The 15,076-nt window shown below is 37.5% G+C and overlaps 1 protein-coding gene across 1 annotated transcript in view; it reads left to right on the top strand.

Moving 5' to 3' along the window:
* Positions 1–13,204, top strand: part of ano1b (anoctamin 1, calcium activated chloride channel b) — a 30,500-nt gene extending 17,296 nt beyond the window's left edge. Inside the window, exons 12-24 of the mRNA XM_079345797.1 lie at positions 158–240; positions 2,141–2,215; positions 3,567–3,635; positions 3,744–3,945; positions 4,932–5,043; positions 5,305–5,362; positions 5,888–5,988; positions 6,206–6,348; positions 7,305–7,457; positions 7,626–7,678; positions 8,960–9,144; positions 11,471–11,576; positions 12,299–13,204. Of these exons, the coding sequence (XP_079201923.1) occupies positions 158–240; positions 2,141–2,215; positions 3,567–3,635; positions 3,744–3,945; positions 4,932–5,043; positions 5,305–5,362; positions 5,888–5,988; positions 6,206–6,348; positions 7,305–7,457; positions 7,626–7,678; positions 8,960–9,144; positions 11,471–11,576; positions 12,299–12,565 (1,607 nt within the window). The 3' untranslated portion in view covers positions 12,566–13,204. The remainder of the gene's footprint in view (positions 1–157; positions 241–2,140; positions 2,216–3,566; positions 3,636–3,743; positions 3,946–4,931; positions 5,044–5,304; positions 5,363–5,887; positions 5,989–6,205; positions 6,349–7,304; positions 7,458–7,625; positions 7,679–8,959; positions 9,145–11,470; positions 11,577–12,298) is intronic.
* Positions 13,205–15,076: the final 1,872 nt, after the last annotated feature.

Raw genomic sequence — 15,076 nt, 5'->3', positions numbered from 1 at the left:
TTATGCCATATAACGGCCTACCTAGTTTCGCTTGGTGATCCCTTTAGAGTGTAAACTATATAAAAGACAATAATAAAAGAAAGCATTTCTGAATACATATCAGTTCTAATGTGCATATTTGAGCATTTGTTTCCAATTGTATGTCTTTGGTTTAAAGCTGCCATGTTCATGGAGCACTGGAAGAGGAGGCAGATGAGACTGAACCATGAATGGGACCTGACTGGGTTTGAAGATGAAGAGGTGAGTTTTAACAGCAGGTCAAACTGAAAAGGCTCAGAGAAAAAGAATGATGAGAAATTCTGCACTATACATACAGTATGTTCTGTAAATTGTCATATACAAAATGACACGCCAAGTTTATTTATAGTAATCAACATTTCCATTCCCGTGTTTGTAGAACAATTGAATTATCCCCAAACTATCATGATACTTAAAATGCCAGCAAGGTTTCAAAGAAATACTTTATTCCTCCGAGGTAATTTGCAAGTTTTAGTTTAATATTTGTTACGTGTGCTATTATATATCCATTTCCTTGTCCATGAGGTAGTCAGTGAGATTTCAAATGTACTTTTACTAACCAGTTGTTTCCCTGCAAATAACCATTTTACCAAAAAACTGTCATCCCTAAAACCTTTCAAATAATTTTGTTGTGTTTCATTGTATACATGAAGTAAAATAAAACTCCTTGTTTCCCTGTCCAACCCCTCCCCTCTCTTGATTTATTTTTCACAGGAAGCTCTCAAGGTTTGGATGAATTCCTATTACTAAATAAACTCCTATCTTTTTTTCCTCTGTCTAGCCTTTCTGCTGCTGCTACTGCTTTTACAATCTCTCTACACATGACACTTTATTTTTGTTACAACAGTTGTTCAATTTGTGTTTAATAGACGATATTTACACCCCTGTGATTACTTTTTGTCAATTTTGGTACGATGAACTAGAGCCTGCTGCAAGCTGGATAGAACAGATCGACAGGAACAGGAAGTCAGACAAGGAAGCTCACAGTGTCCAGGTCCATTTCAAAATAAAATGTAAATAGACTTGCAATCAGGACGTTCCATTACTTTATCAACATTACGCTGAAACAGACACCAAATGAGCAGCAAATCAGCAACAACTTGACAGCATGTTTTTTTCTTCATTCCCGCATGATCCTGCAGTTGGCTACACTTTACTGCGCTTACGCTCCAGAAAAGGACCCAGTGGGGCAGGGTGCTAGCCATCGGACAGAGCAAAATATTGGCACTGACAGAAAGCAGTGAGTGGACTATATGGAAATAAGCAACTACGGCTTAGGTCAAATTGTCAGCCAGGGGTGTTGTACTAAAGAAGCCAACGCGTATGTGCAATGGAACCCAACCTAACCAAGTCTTCTTTTTTTTGCCTAAACCTCAGAATAAGATGGGCAAAGCTTGTTGTGATGTTTAAGCATCAACCTGTCTGTCTAGTGCACATTTGGGTTAAGGTGCCATCTGAATGAACGCTGTAGGCTATTTTTTTAGAACACTTATTCAAAACCGGTATTAAGACATCCAACCAGGGACCAAATTGTCTCATGTTTGCTTTATCTCTTTGCAAGCTTTATTACTTATGCTTTCTCTTTCAGATTCACACTATAAAAGGAGTCTGGGATGTATGCCAAGAATAAAAAGTTTATGCTACTACAGGACGATGACAAAATATGGCAAAAAGATAACCTAGTAATTATTTTCTGCACTTAGAAACTGTGATGGATGGATGGATGGATGGATAGATGGATAGATGGATAGATGGATACTTTATTGATCCAGAAGGGAAATTCAAGCTGATATTTACCATTGGTTTGAAAACACCCCTGACGATAAACATTTCACAACAATAACACTTTCCACAGGAGTTTAATTTAACTGTCATGTACAAACAAATGCCTTCCAGGTTCCTTATATTGCAGCCACTTATCAGCCTTTCAATCTGATATTTCTTCTCTTTAAGTGCTTATTTCTCACTTGGGAAACTTGGAGGACAAGTTTTTGTTTCTAAAGGTCTTTTATCATCTTGTTTTCAACAGGACTTTGATAATTGCCATACTATGCTCACCATTACTTCCCCTATACTGTGTGTGTGTTTTACTGTGCTTGTCTCCCATTTGTCTCCATGTCAGGACCATCCCAGGGCTGAATATGAATTCAGGGTCATGCAGAAGTCTCTCAGCAAAGATAAGAACTCCAGGCATAAGGTAACCATGACTTTAGGCTCCACAAATGTGCATCTTTTTAAGTTGTATTTATTCAGTTATTGATTGAGCTTCCTTTAATCACTCTGAAGTAATTTTTCACCACTACAATATGTGCTTTGGACATTTATGGTTTGTATGAAGAGTGTCTGTGCATTTTATCTTCATGCTCATTTCTGTGGGAGATAGGTCCACTGCAGCTCTCCCTTCTAATCCCTATTAGCATGGTATTAGTATTAACTGTAGACCTCTGGTAATTTGAAAAACTCTACTGAGGACATCTGTTTTTAATCCTGTGTGAGTCACCCTTGTCTGTAATTTGTAAAGTAAAACTACCAGGGGTAATTTACCTACTTACTATGATCAGAGGTCATCCGATGCTAATAATAGTCCTGTCAGAATCCACATCTCAGAATTTAGGTGCAATATCTTTGTTTTTAAGAAAGTTTCTGCTGCATTTTCTGCTCGAGAATAATGGAGGTGGTGCTGGACATTGCAAATGAAAGTTTGGATAGCTATTTAGGTGAAAAATCGAGCTCGTTCATCTTGCTACACAGTATGGAGAATGATTTGAAGAAGACGTAAACTAACATCCATGACAAGATGCCGAAGAGGGAATAGTGTTCTTTTCACGTTTTTATGATGTTAGTTGTTTGGTTGTTTGTAGAAGTGTACAGTAAGTGTCCCAGATGTTGACGTCTTCGTCACAACCACAGCTTCCAGAATAATAGGTCTCCCCACTCCAAACCTAACAGAACTCAACAACAGGGTCATCACACGCATTGGAACCAACATAGAGCAAAACATCACACATCCACCAGCACATCGCACCTCAGGACAGAGGTGCAAAGCAATGAGGAGCAGAAAGGCCTCGCCTTGGGAAAAGCCTGATTGCTAGTGTTATAGTGGATTTGAACAAAAATCCTCGCTGAAAAGGGCCAGTGTGGGAATTATTGACTGTTGTCTGACTCTGTTTGTGTTAATCTCTGTGTTACGTGTATGTATGTTCTTTGGTGGGAATTGTCTGTTTGGACAGAAACGGTACTCTGAAAACAATTTCACTCATGGGGACAATACACTCTTAAGTCTGAATGTACGCTCTCATGTGTGACCCTGCCCCTAGAGACAATGTGGTTATCATGTAGCGCTTCAACGTTTTCTATCAAAAATGTTAGTAAGTATAATACAGGCTGCAGATACAGAGGGATTCCCAAATTACCAGAGGTCCCAAGGTACTACAAAACCTGAGTGAATAGGGTTTTACACTCTGCACAGCTTTTTGTCAACAGCTTCTGTCACAGTGCACTTAACTATATTTGTGTTAAAGTTGTATTATGTTTCTTTTTATTTATAGATAGAAAAGCTCACATGTCAAGATCGCCTCCCTGCCTACATGACAAACATTGTCATGATGCTTTTAATGGTAAAAATAACCAAACACATACTGTACATCATTGATGATATACAGAAACGTTGTCTTTTCATTTAATTATTCTGCACTTGTCATTCTGCAAACCTTTCTATTACACAGATTGGCGTTACATTTGCCATCGTGTTTGGTGTGATACTCTACCGAATCTCCACCAAAGCCGCTCTCCATTTGAGCTCCAATCCGACCACACGGAACCACGTGCAACTAACGGTTAAAACCACAGCGGCCATTATCAACCTGGTGGTCATCCTAATTCTGGATGAGGTATACGGGGCTGTGGCACGATGGCTCACTGTGTTAGGTAGGTCTGGTGAACAACTGGCTCTGGAAATAAGGGTTAGGCTCCAGGCACAGTTTTCTGATTTATTGCCTTTAGGTCAAGCATCTTACACAATATCAGTTAGGCTAAGAGCTGGAGCTAAGGTGGATTTTAAGCCTTATTACAAACCGTTACGTCAAGCCCACCTATAAATTATGTTAGCCACACGCCTAACTACGTATCTTTCATAAAATCAATCTTTTGTTAAAAGATTACTGTCTACCCTCAGACAGTGTGAGCCAGCGATGACATAAACTAATCTGACCTACTTTGTTTTTTTGTACCAGGCTGTAAACATGTTACAGTATATTTCTGCTATAAAAACAGGCTTTTTTGCCAGTCGTTTGTATGTGACTTCCAGAGCTTTTGGAGCCAGCCTCAAGCAGACACTCTACGAACTGCAGGATTTTGCGCTTCTGCATTAGCTTCATTTTTTAAGACTGAAGGTTGCTGCTTTGTGTTGTCTCACATGCAGTTGGATTAAACAGTTTTCCAATCTTAATCCAATACGAATTGTGTAAAAAAAAAAAGCCTTTGATTGAATCTGTCTTTGTTAAGCCTCATCATTTGTAAACAAGGAGAGTTAAAAAAAAGAAAAGAAAAAAAAAAGACCTAAAACTGTTTCAGTAAAGACCTGATATCAGGCATGTAGAGGCTATCTGGAAATTCAGAGCAATGCTGGATTAGTTAAAAGACCAACACCATCAATCAGATAAGAAGGTTCATGGTACCAATGAAGCCAATAATTAACATCCATCCCTTCCATTTACCTGGCACATCTCTCCATGGTTTTGGCAGACCTGTGCAGTAGCTTTAAATCTTTTGTTCACACGTTGTCATTTTATTCTATTATTTTCTCATATACTGTATATAATTTGAACATCATCTGTGAACAATCAGTACAGTTTAACAGTTCATTATTAAATCACCTCTTTGATTCAAACTACTGACTCCTTGTTTATTTTTAGAGGTTCCTAAAACGGACAAGAGTTTTGAGGAAAGACTCATCTTCAAGACTTTTATCCTCAAGTTTTTCAACGCCTTCACCCCCATCATCTACATAGCTTTCTTCAGGGGAAGGTGGGTAAATGCATTATGTTCTAATTTTTTTTTCATTAACTTGAGGTCTAAGTTCTTTTTTCTGTTGTTTTAATATCTAAAAAAACAATAGAAACAATTTGAATATATAGCGCCTGTTTAGGGACCCAAGGACGCCTTACATTAGAACATGCACAACATCAAACTTCCCCAAATGGTTTAAACAAATGCTGAAAAAATACATATTTTTAAAAAAAGGACAAAATATATCTGCTGCTAACTCTCTCTTTGATTTCCCTGTAGACTGGTGGGCAGACCAGGAAGCTACTTATATGTGTTTGATTCCTACAGAATGGAAGAGGTAAGGTAATTAATTGAGGCATATTATTTTTGTTTGTGACTGAACTATGGGGTTTCCACAAAATCAGTGTTTCAACACCACCAAAAGTTAAGTGTGCAGCGGTCAGACTTGTGTTGCTTGCAGTCAGTAGGCGAAACCATCAACCAGAATGGAGACATGAGATAATCTAGACTAAAATATGATTGACTTACATCACTGGGTTTGACTAACAATCCCATTTGTAAAAGTAAGCTAGCAAGAGAACAACAAGTCAAGCTACAAAACTTAAATATCCACAGGAAGGTTTTTGTCTAGTGCTCGGGTTTATTGTTTCAACAAACTTACTTTAGCAATTTAGATGAAACTCAGCTAGTGTAAAGACCTTGCTTCATAATTTTGGATTTATTTCTAATGAAAACATCTCCAAATGGCTAGCTATTCAGCACTTACAGTAGAAAACTATAAAATCGCTATAGAAGCTCAAGTCCATCTATGGCCTTCTTGTTTAAATGGTTTTATTTAAACCCCCCCCCCCCCGTTTTACAGTGTGCTCATGGTGGCTGTCTGATGGAGCTGTGTATCCAGCTGAGTATCACCATGTTGGGAAAGCAGCTCATCCAGAACAATCTTTTTGAGATTGGGATACCGTGAGTATGAATAACTTTGATAAGTGAATACTTTATACATTACATTATTACCAGTGAGCAGTTCCAAACCTGGAATGGTTCTTGTGAAACTAAAAAGAGCAAACATCACCAAGAGCCACCCCTCAAATAATGCAAACAGGACAAAACTAAATGAACATGTTTGTTTGTGTTTGTTCAAATTCTGTGATATACTGATGTGTTTATGAATGTTCCTCAGCAAGCTAAAGAAGCTGATTCGCTACATCCGGTCAAAGCAAGGGGCTTTTCAGGAAGAGGAGAGACAGAAGAAGCTGCAGAGATACGAAGCCGACCACTTCCTGGAACCATTTGCTGGATTAACACCTGAGTACATGGAAATGAGTCAGTACAAACACACAGTACCACTACATACACTCTGTGCGTTGTTTAATTCATGAGGCTGAACGATAAGTCCACAAATCACATCAATTTAATTTACAATGTACAGTAAGTCGTTTAAGGTAACTTTACATACATTTAAACAACTTTACATATGGTACTACTTTTTTTTTTTCTCCACTATTCTGCCCAAATGTTAAAGGATATCTAAAATACTGATCCATATTTAAACACAAACATCTTATATTACGATGTTGGATGTCCCTACTAAAACTCAGCTAAGGATTTTTTTAAAGATACACGTGCAAGATACACGGTTGTTGGCGTATTCCTTTGATGTGGTTTCCTGCTGCTCTGTCTGTATAAGACGTTTATAAGACGCACTTTGACAGAACATGACGTCATGTTCTGCCGACGTGTTAGAGCAAATCTCTTTCAAGAACACACCCACCTGGAAGTTCATTCAAATGTTTCTGATAAAACAAACAGAGCAGGCTAATCGGTGGAAAGTGGACATGTGGGAGGGGGGCTTCAAGAGACAGCAGCTGATATGAACCGTTTCAGGGTTTTACTCAGATCAGTAAAAGAAAAATAAGGACATACGCCCCAGTGCTACTCAATAGGTGTAACAGACTGACATACTAAAAGCACTTTGTGACTTTGTGCTGTGAAAGGTGCTATATAAATCAACTTTACTTACTTACTTACATCATTAATGGTGAAAGTGGGTATAATAGATCTTCTTCAATAAGAACTGTCCAAAAAACTATTACAGATTTTTTATGTATTTCCCACCTGTCTCCACCTTTGGTTTAAGCTCACAATGGGTACAGTTCAGCTTCATCTAATTTTCCAAAATTAGACAATCAAAATTATTTCTGATATTAACTTTCTACACATGTTTATGTAAAAGTGGCTAAATATGATGAGCAGTTTTTTTTGTCTTCTTCCGTGTCCAGTCATCCAGTTTGGTTTTGTCACATTGTTTGTGGCATCCTTCCCTCTGGCTCCACTCTTTGCTCTGCTCAACAACATCATTGAAATACGACTGGATGCCAAGAAATTTGTATCCGAGTTGAGAAGACCAGTAGCAGCAAGAGCCAAAGACATTGGTGGGTGAATTTTTGATTAATTCTTGAATAAGTAATAAAATACAAGACTGCATTAGACTGTAAAAGAAAGAGTCAATGTGTCTGTGAATAAAGTCCTGCAATGTGAAACATTTTATCAAGGATTTTTTTTCTATATCTTGCAGTTGATGCATGTTATTTTGTTTTTAGGTATATGGTACAACATTCTCAGAGGGGTAGCAAAGGTGGCCGTCATCATCAATGTAAGTAAAACAGGAATGGATATAAACGCATGTACTGTACAGTCTGTGAGTATTCTGCTCTGTTTTCCATCACCTTAAGTTGAAACAATGCAGTCATAGACAGAAATTAAGCTACGATTCAATTGTCAATAAATAAACATTGACCTTGAAAAGGACTTATCTAGTCTTCTGACTACTCAAAGCATGTATTCACTGCTGATGGCAGAGACTGATACATAAACAATCCATCAGTATGAACTAATCTATATATGCACATTCACATGCCGCCTATGAAGCAGCGGGAGATTAAGTGTCTTGCTCAAGGACAAAGTGATATGTGGCTAGAGGAGCTGGGGATCAACCCCCAAATCCTTCTGGTGAAGAAATTACCAACTCCACTGAAACCACAGCTGTCACAGATTACTCACATCCACGAGCAGAGTCACTGAATCATACACGGTTCACTTAATGTGTGAGAGCTGAGAAGAGTCAAGAAACGTTTCGGGGGAGCCACAGAACTATCAACTGGTTCCTTACCAATAGTGAGACCTGTCTCACTCTCATAATTCCCTCAAAGTAAATCCTGAATATCCTTTTCGTCAAGGAGCTTTTAGCTTAAACTTGTTTTGTCCTTTTTGAGAGTTTAAGATGCAGTGAATGTTGAAAATAAAAATGGAAATTAAAAAAGGCTTTCTTTGATTAGAGGCCAATAATGATGAATAATGAAAACGAGGTCAAAAGGCGAGAAGAGGAGGAACCATGACAAAGAAAAAAAGGAGCAATGGCTGACAAAAACATAGAAAACACAACACAAGTGTGCACAGTTAATCTAAAATGTTACTTTGTTAACCAGTAGTTTTTCTCAACAAAGACATCAAGCTCAATGGCAGCTCATCAGTTAATTTGGTGAATAATTAAACTTTAATGTTAACCGCTACTATAAAAAACATTTGCTTATTGCAACAAAAATATGATACTGTCTTTTACCTTCGTGGCATTCTGGAAGTACTGTCTGAATGTCAAGCAGCACTTCAAGCCCCTTAAAGCGCCAGGGGCAAAGACAGGTATTTTACCTGTCACCTCTTAAATGTGAGGACACTGATGTCAAGCAGGGAGATGTGTTAGGGTACCTTTTACATGAGTGATGGAACACCTTCAATACAGAAAACTGCATTGCTTCATTTCAACTTGTGTGTGGTTACATTACACAGCTATTCAAACTTTATTAACATTTGTGTAAGTACCATTTCTGTCCCTAATCTCTAAACCTCAACCCCTCACACTTCCCTGTCACCTTCCCAGGCATTTGTCATCTCCTTCACCTCAGACTTCATCCCTCGGATGGTCTACCAGTACATGTACAGCAATGATGGCTCCATGCATGGATTTGTCAACCATACGCTGTCCTATTTTAATGTCAGCCACTTCCAGGAAGGCAAAGAAACCAATGAGCCAATGCACCTTGGGTATCCCGTAGAGATCTGCAGGTGGGAAATCCATTTCAATTCATAATCATCAATTCATGAAAAACCATGTTTATTATTTTAAAAATCAACATTTCTTAACCGCCATTATTTTAAGGGATAATCACTTAATTGGCTTTTTCTCAGCACATGTTCAATTAATACTGTTAATTTGGTTTCCCCAACCAGGATGTAATAATGATCAGTCACACTGGGCCAACTCAGTCTTCATAAATGTCATATGTTGTTTGAGATGGTTTGCTAAAGTATACTTCCATACTAACAAAATAGTCCAGCTATCTGTCAAAGAGTGTCTCAGCTTGTGTCTTAGGTTTTCATCATTTTGTCTTAATTTGGCCATTCTGTCTTAGGTTCTATAGCTGTTATATCCAAGGTTTATTTGTTCTCTACATCAGCTCTGTTTGTTTATTTCTAATATCCTTTTGCCCTTCAGTTAGGTAGCCTAGAAAAAACAACCTCCTTGAAAAATGGCTGAGTGACTGAAAGTTGCTCAAAGACAGGATTTCGAGCATAGCAGCTGCTGCCAAGAGCCTCTTGAGCCCCTTTTTTTGACACTCAGGGTTTGTCAATTAATGTAGTAGAGATAATAACAATAGCTCAGGCTGGGCGCTAGTTCTGCGTTTGTCACTAGGTTCACACCAAAGTGTAGGCCAGAACTCCACTTAAGGCCACGTTTCCAGGGAGTATGATGAAAGAAAGGGCAGAGAGAGATTTCACAGTGTCCTGCTCTTCTTTACTTTCCAATAGAGCAGCACATACAGGCAGTTGTAACTGGTTGTTTCGGGTTACTATATGCATGTGAATGTGGTTTTCTATAAAAGAAAGAATAACAAAATACAGTCTCAATAATACAGAATAAAATAAATGACTTCACCTATATAAAGTAATATTATCAGTCAAATATACATACATACATTTATACAGAAAGCGATTCAGTGGTTATAATCACATTTCTCTTCACAGCATTTCCTGTTATATAAATCCTCTAACTGCCGAAACCAGCAGGATGCTTTTATTTTGAAACATACAGGCAAGCTGCTACATCCGGTTGCCGAATTGGCGTAGTTGAAAAGCAACCTGAACAACAATACTTAATGATCATTAAACACCTTCAGCTCAATCATAAACTGTCTTAACACTACATAATAAGTGAATAAATGTACATGCCTTTAACTCAACATGACACATCTCACACTGACGCGCAGAGTCAGGTGAGCGGCACGTGAATTAGCATGAGTGCAATCAGCTATCATTAACGTGGCTGATCATACCGCGAGCACGCAGGCTCCGACTTTCATTCATATCAACCAAACAACATCAATATGAGTGAACAATATGACAAATATGCAAGAGATGAATACTCACACTTTCATTTACGCACAAACAGCTTCTATTAAGTTATAACGTCACAACCGAAGCTCACTCGTCAGCTTGTTGATACTTCTTGTGTGCCACTCATTAGATGTCATGACTGATCACATGGGCAGGCTCACTTATCGCGTTATCAGTGAATAACATGTCCCTAACTTTGGGCCTTTTCTACAATTAATGTTACAGTCTACAAGACTGTCAGAAGTCAGACACTGAGAAGTCCTTGCCAGATTTTTCTTTTTAAATGTATCGACAAATGTGATGTTTGGATTATTTATGTTAATGATCTTGGCTAAATCCTCCTTAAACTGTATTCTAACCGAGTAAACTAGCTGTGTTAAGCAGTGAAAGCAATTTCATCAGGAAATAAAAAGTCTGGCCAGTCCTTGATGCGCCAATTCAGTTTTAACAACTGACAGGGTGGACTCAGATTATCAAAGCTGTAGCCAGTTTTCCTCAATTGCTTTTTAAAAATGATCATACTACAAAGTTTTGTTTAGCCAGTGTTGTGGTTGAAACAAAAAAAGTAAACATTTTACATAAGATTAAAACTGTAAGCTACTTCAAACCAAGCTACCTGACCTGGCATGAGGACAGATTTTAGGCAATAAATGGCATTCAAATATTAAACATGAATAAATGTGTTTTTTTTCTCCGAAATCATTTAGGTTGGAACATTTGTATAAGTGGGCCCTTAAACGTAGTCTACGTAGGTAGCTTATCAAAAAAGCAACCTATAGAAACTATGTCTCGTAGCTTTCCTTCAACTTGTTATTAGGGTTCCTTTTTTTCTATAGAAAAATCAAGTGAACAAGTTCCATCAGCTGATTGATCTGCTGTACACTTAAGGACAAAGTTGAAGTACCCAATGTCCCGAGGTGTAATAAATGTCAGTTGGTCATTGTGTAGGAGTCTTTTTCTCATGTTAGAATTAAAAACCTTTGTTATGACCCAACAGGTATAAGGACTACAGAGAACCTCCTTGGTCAACCACTCCGTACGAGATCTCTAAGGAATTCTGGGCTGTGCTGGCTGTTCGATTGGCCTTTGTCATTGTTTTCCAGGTAAGAAGAAAAAATAGAATATACTGTTCTTGCAAACTGAGAAATTCAGAGTGTTACAGTAGCAAAGCAGGATAGCAGAAGAAAATCATACAGTGTAAATTAAACATATATATATATATATATATATATAATGTGAAAAATAGTTCAAAAGAGCCAATAACTTCAAGATGTAAGTCTGTTCATGATGTTCATTATGTATGCATGCCAGAATTGAATAAACATGTTGGGAACTTTTTATTGTGCTTCTTCCACATTTGACTGCCAAGCGAGGTATCGACAGTGAAGAGTGTTAACTCCACCATCAACTGCTATTGCAGAAACAACTTTAGTTTGATCTTTGGTTCTCCTGAAAACCTACCAGCTGCAGAATGGAGTCAAATCACTTTTTACACAGGTCAAACCAGAGACAAAGGATGCTCTATAAAGTGACCATCAGAACTAACTAATGTGGTTCACTCATATGTAGTGGCCAAAGTAGCTATAGCTATTTGGGATTAAGTGCAGTTTGGGGCCAGACAGTTTTATTATGTTATCTCTATGAAAGCTTCGATGTTTCTCTCATTCTGTTGGTTTCTTTTGAAATGTTCTTTTAACTTGAAACACCTTCTATTCTGGTATTGTGATATCTACAGGAAAAGTCAAGTCGAGGTTGAATTGATATAGCATGACTATTTGATACTCAGAGAAAACTACATTGACTTGATTCCCTTTTATTTATCCAGAATGTTGTGATGCTAATGAGCGACATTGTGGACTGGCTAATTCCCGACATCCCTAAAGACATCAGCCTTCAGATCCATAAGGAGAAGATTCTGCTGGTCGACCTCTTCATGAAAGAGGAGCAAGTTAAAATCCACAACCTGGAGAGCAAGGCCTCTACAGAGGGCAAAGAGAACTGCAGCAGCAGGAGCAACAATAACAATAACAGCAGCAGCACAATGACCCACCAACGCTCTGGACTGTACAACAATAGCACAAAAAGCCTCTAATGTGATTCACCAAGAATCCTTAGTTCTGTCTTAGTTAGTGTGTCACTTCAACTCTGTGGTTTTGTTCTTGTTCAGATCATTCCAACAATTGGGAGAGCAGCTGTCTGTTAACATGTGAAGAAAGTAAGAGTGAATGTACAAAGTCAAATACGTTACCACTGTGCGTGGAGAGTTGTCTGCATGTACCTCTTTCTGCATACTCTCTATGATGTGCACAGGAATTTTTATGTGTACACAAATGTATAAATGGGCACACAAATTTCAGATTAGTAGAGTAATGCATGCTCAAACTTATTTACATGCATATGATTTGTACATTGTTTAAGAATCTGAAGATGTATACTCTATAAAGCTTTTATTAGAAAGTTCAAAGTGCAAAAGTAATATTTACTCAGTTTAAATTACAGCTAGTGTAGAACAATCTGAATTTCTCTGTGTAGTCGTCTATGGAATTCAGTAGAGAAGTGCTAATGCTTGTTGAACGCAGTTTTGAAACTGGAAGTTTGCATTTCAGCTTGTTTAAGGCAACGTAAAGTCTTAAGATGTTGCTGTATTACTGCTTTTCTATGTTGTGTTCTGAGCAGAAAACTCTGGTAAAGATAAGACATGCATCCATAAATGTGCGTTTCTCTCTCTCTGTCACTGACTGTTTGGATATGGTGGTTTTCTTTTCTTGTCTATGTGAGAGGAAAAACAAATGGATGAAGATGTTACACCTGCTTTTATCAGACGTAAAGACTGAGCTTGCGGTCCTTTTTAGCAGAAGACTGTCTGCAAATGAGGATACTTGTGCATACTGTATGAGACCAATTATCTAATTTTCGGTGTGCTTGAGTTAAGGGGAAACCCATTTTCACCGTTAAGCACCTGAAAACAAGGCAGCCCATCTTTACTTCTTATCTTCCTATTCTAAAGCTGAATATAAAATCAGTTCAGTTCAGTTCTTTTTCAAGCTCGCCTCTTATTTGACATCTGACAGTTATAAATGTGCTTCTTTTTTCGGATCTCAGCCGAGGCTCATTCTACCTGGCTAACATTTAAAGGTGTGGGTGCTATGCATTACACTGTATTTGCTCTTCCCACTTGAAAATGCTCCACCTCCATCACCACAGAAAATACTCCATTCTCCCGAATCCATATTGAGCATCAAGCAGAGAGGAGGTAACTTCAAGAAGGTCATTTTGAAGAAACTATGCAACATATTGCAAGCACATACTTGGATACATCTTACGGCTGCTCAACTAAATGGCTTGTCATGATTATTTTGATTGATATTGGGATCACGATTATAAAACACGATCACTCATTGATTTTACAATATCTGCATTAAAAGCAATCATCAAACTTAAACACTTTAACATTCTGAAGACTTGAAAAACAGTCACTAAGCGAAAATAAATATGTAAATAAGAATTATAATATACTTTTATAATATGGCTTTCAAATCAAAGTTTTAATCGCAATTAATCTCAATATTTCAATTGTTAATCATGATTAATGGCATGTTTGACACTTCATTATTATTTTACATTTTAAAAGACGGATTGCTATTTTACCTTTATTTTGAATTGTCGAGATTACATGCTGTTTGCAATCAACCCTGCTTTTATTTTTGAAATGAAGTAAGGATCTTCTGGTAGACTGAAGGTTACGACATTAACTTAACCACAGAAAAAGAAACAGTAAGTGAAATGTTGAAATAAGGTGGATAACACTTTTGACTCGTCAGTTGAGCTGTCCTTTTTTAAAGTGAAATCAGACATTTAAAGATGCAGCAGTGTTTCCCTTTTCCTTCACTGTGAAACACTTCAGAGACTAATCCACGTTGCAATTAAAGGGACAAAAAAGCACATCAAAAAAGAAATTATTGATGTAATTTCAGGTCTTAATTACAAACAGTAATCTTTATTATCTTGTTTCCATGATTGTGGGAAGCCCAACTTGTAACTGCACTTGAAACTTGATTGATTGGCCCACCCTGTGAGAGCCAGTCCATACCTGCACCAACCATAACTACAAGCTGAGAAAGTTTTATACAGAAAACAAACATCAGGTACTACATCACTATTAAAACTATTAAAGCAATCAGCTATTTGTCCTTGAGAAATGAGGCTGCTCTCAAACTGCAGATTGCTGTTCTCCTTAGTTTCAGGTTTAAGGAAAGAAAAGGTACCCTCAAAAAAGAAAAAAGAAAGGAATACCCAAACTAAAATGTAAGGAATGATTTCATATTAGAACCCACAAACAAAATACACTTTTGAACAGTTAAGAAATGTGATGTTGCGAAGGACATTTTAATTTTGGATTGTGACCTTTATTTATTTATTTTGTATTATAGGCCAGTATGTTGGCAGCCAATTGTTTTAATTTAAAAAAGTCCTCTTTTATTTTATTGCTGATATTTAGCATCAAACAAATTGTGCAACAATATATCAGAGTTTAAAACAGTGAAAATCCACACTGGTCATTCTTATTTTACTTCTACAGTATAATCTTGCTTCTGTAATTCCA

The sequence above is a fragment of the Symphodus melops genome (genome assembly GCF_947650265.1).
Source record: "Symphodus melops genome assembly, chromosome: 6".
NCBI classification, from domain to species: domain Eukaryota; kingdom Metazoa; phylum Chordata; class Actinopteri; order Labriformes; family Labridae; genus Symphodus; species Symphodus melops.
The sequence above is the reverse complement of the archived record's forward strand: the minus strand, read 5'-3'. Positions and strand labels throughout refer to the sequence as shown.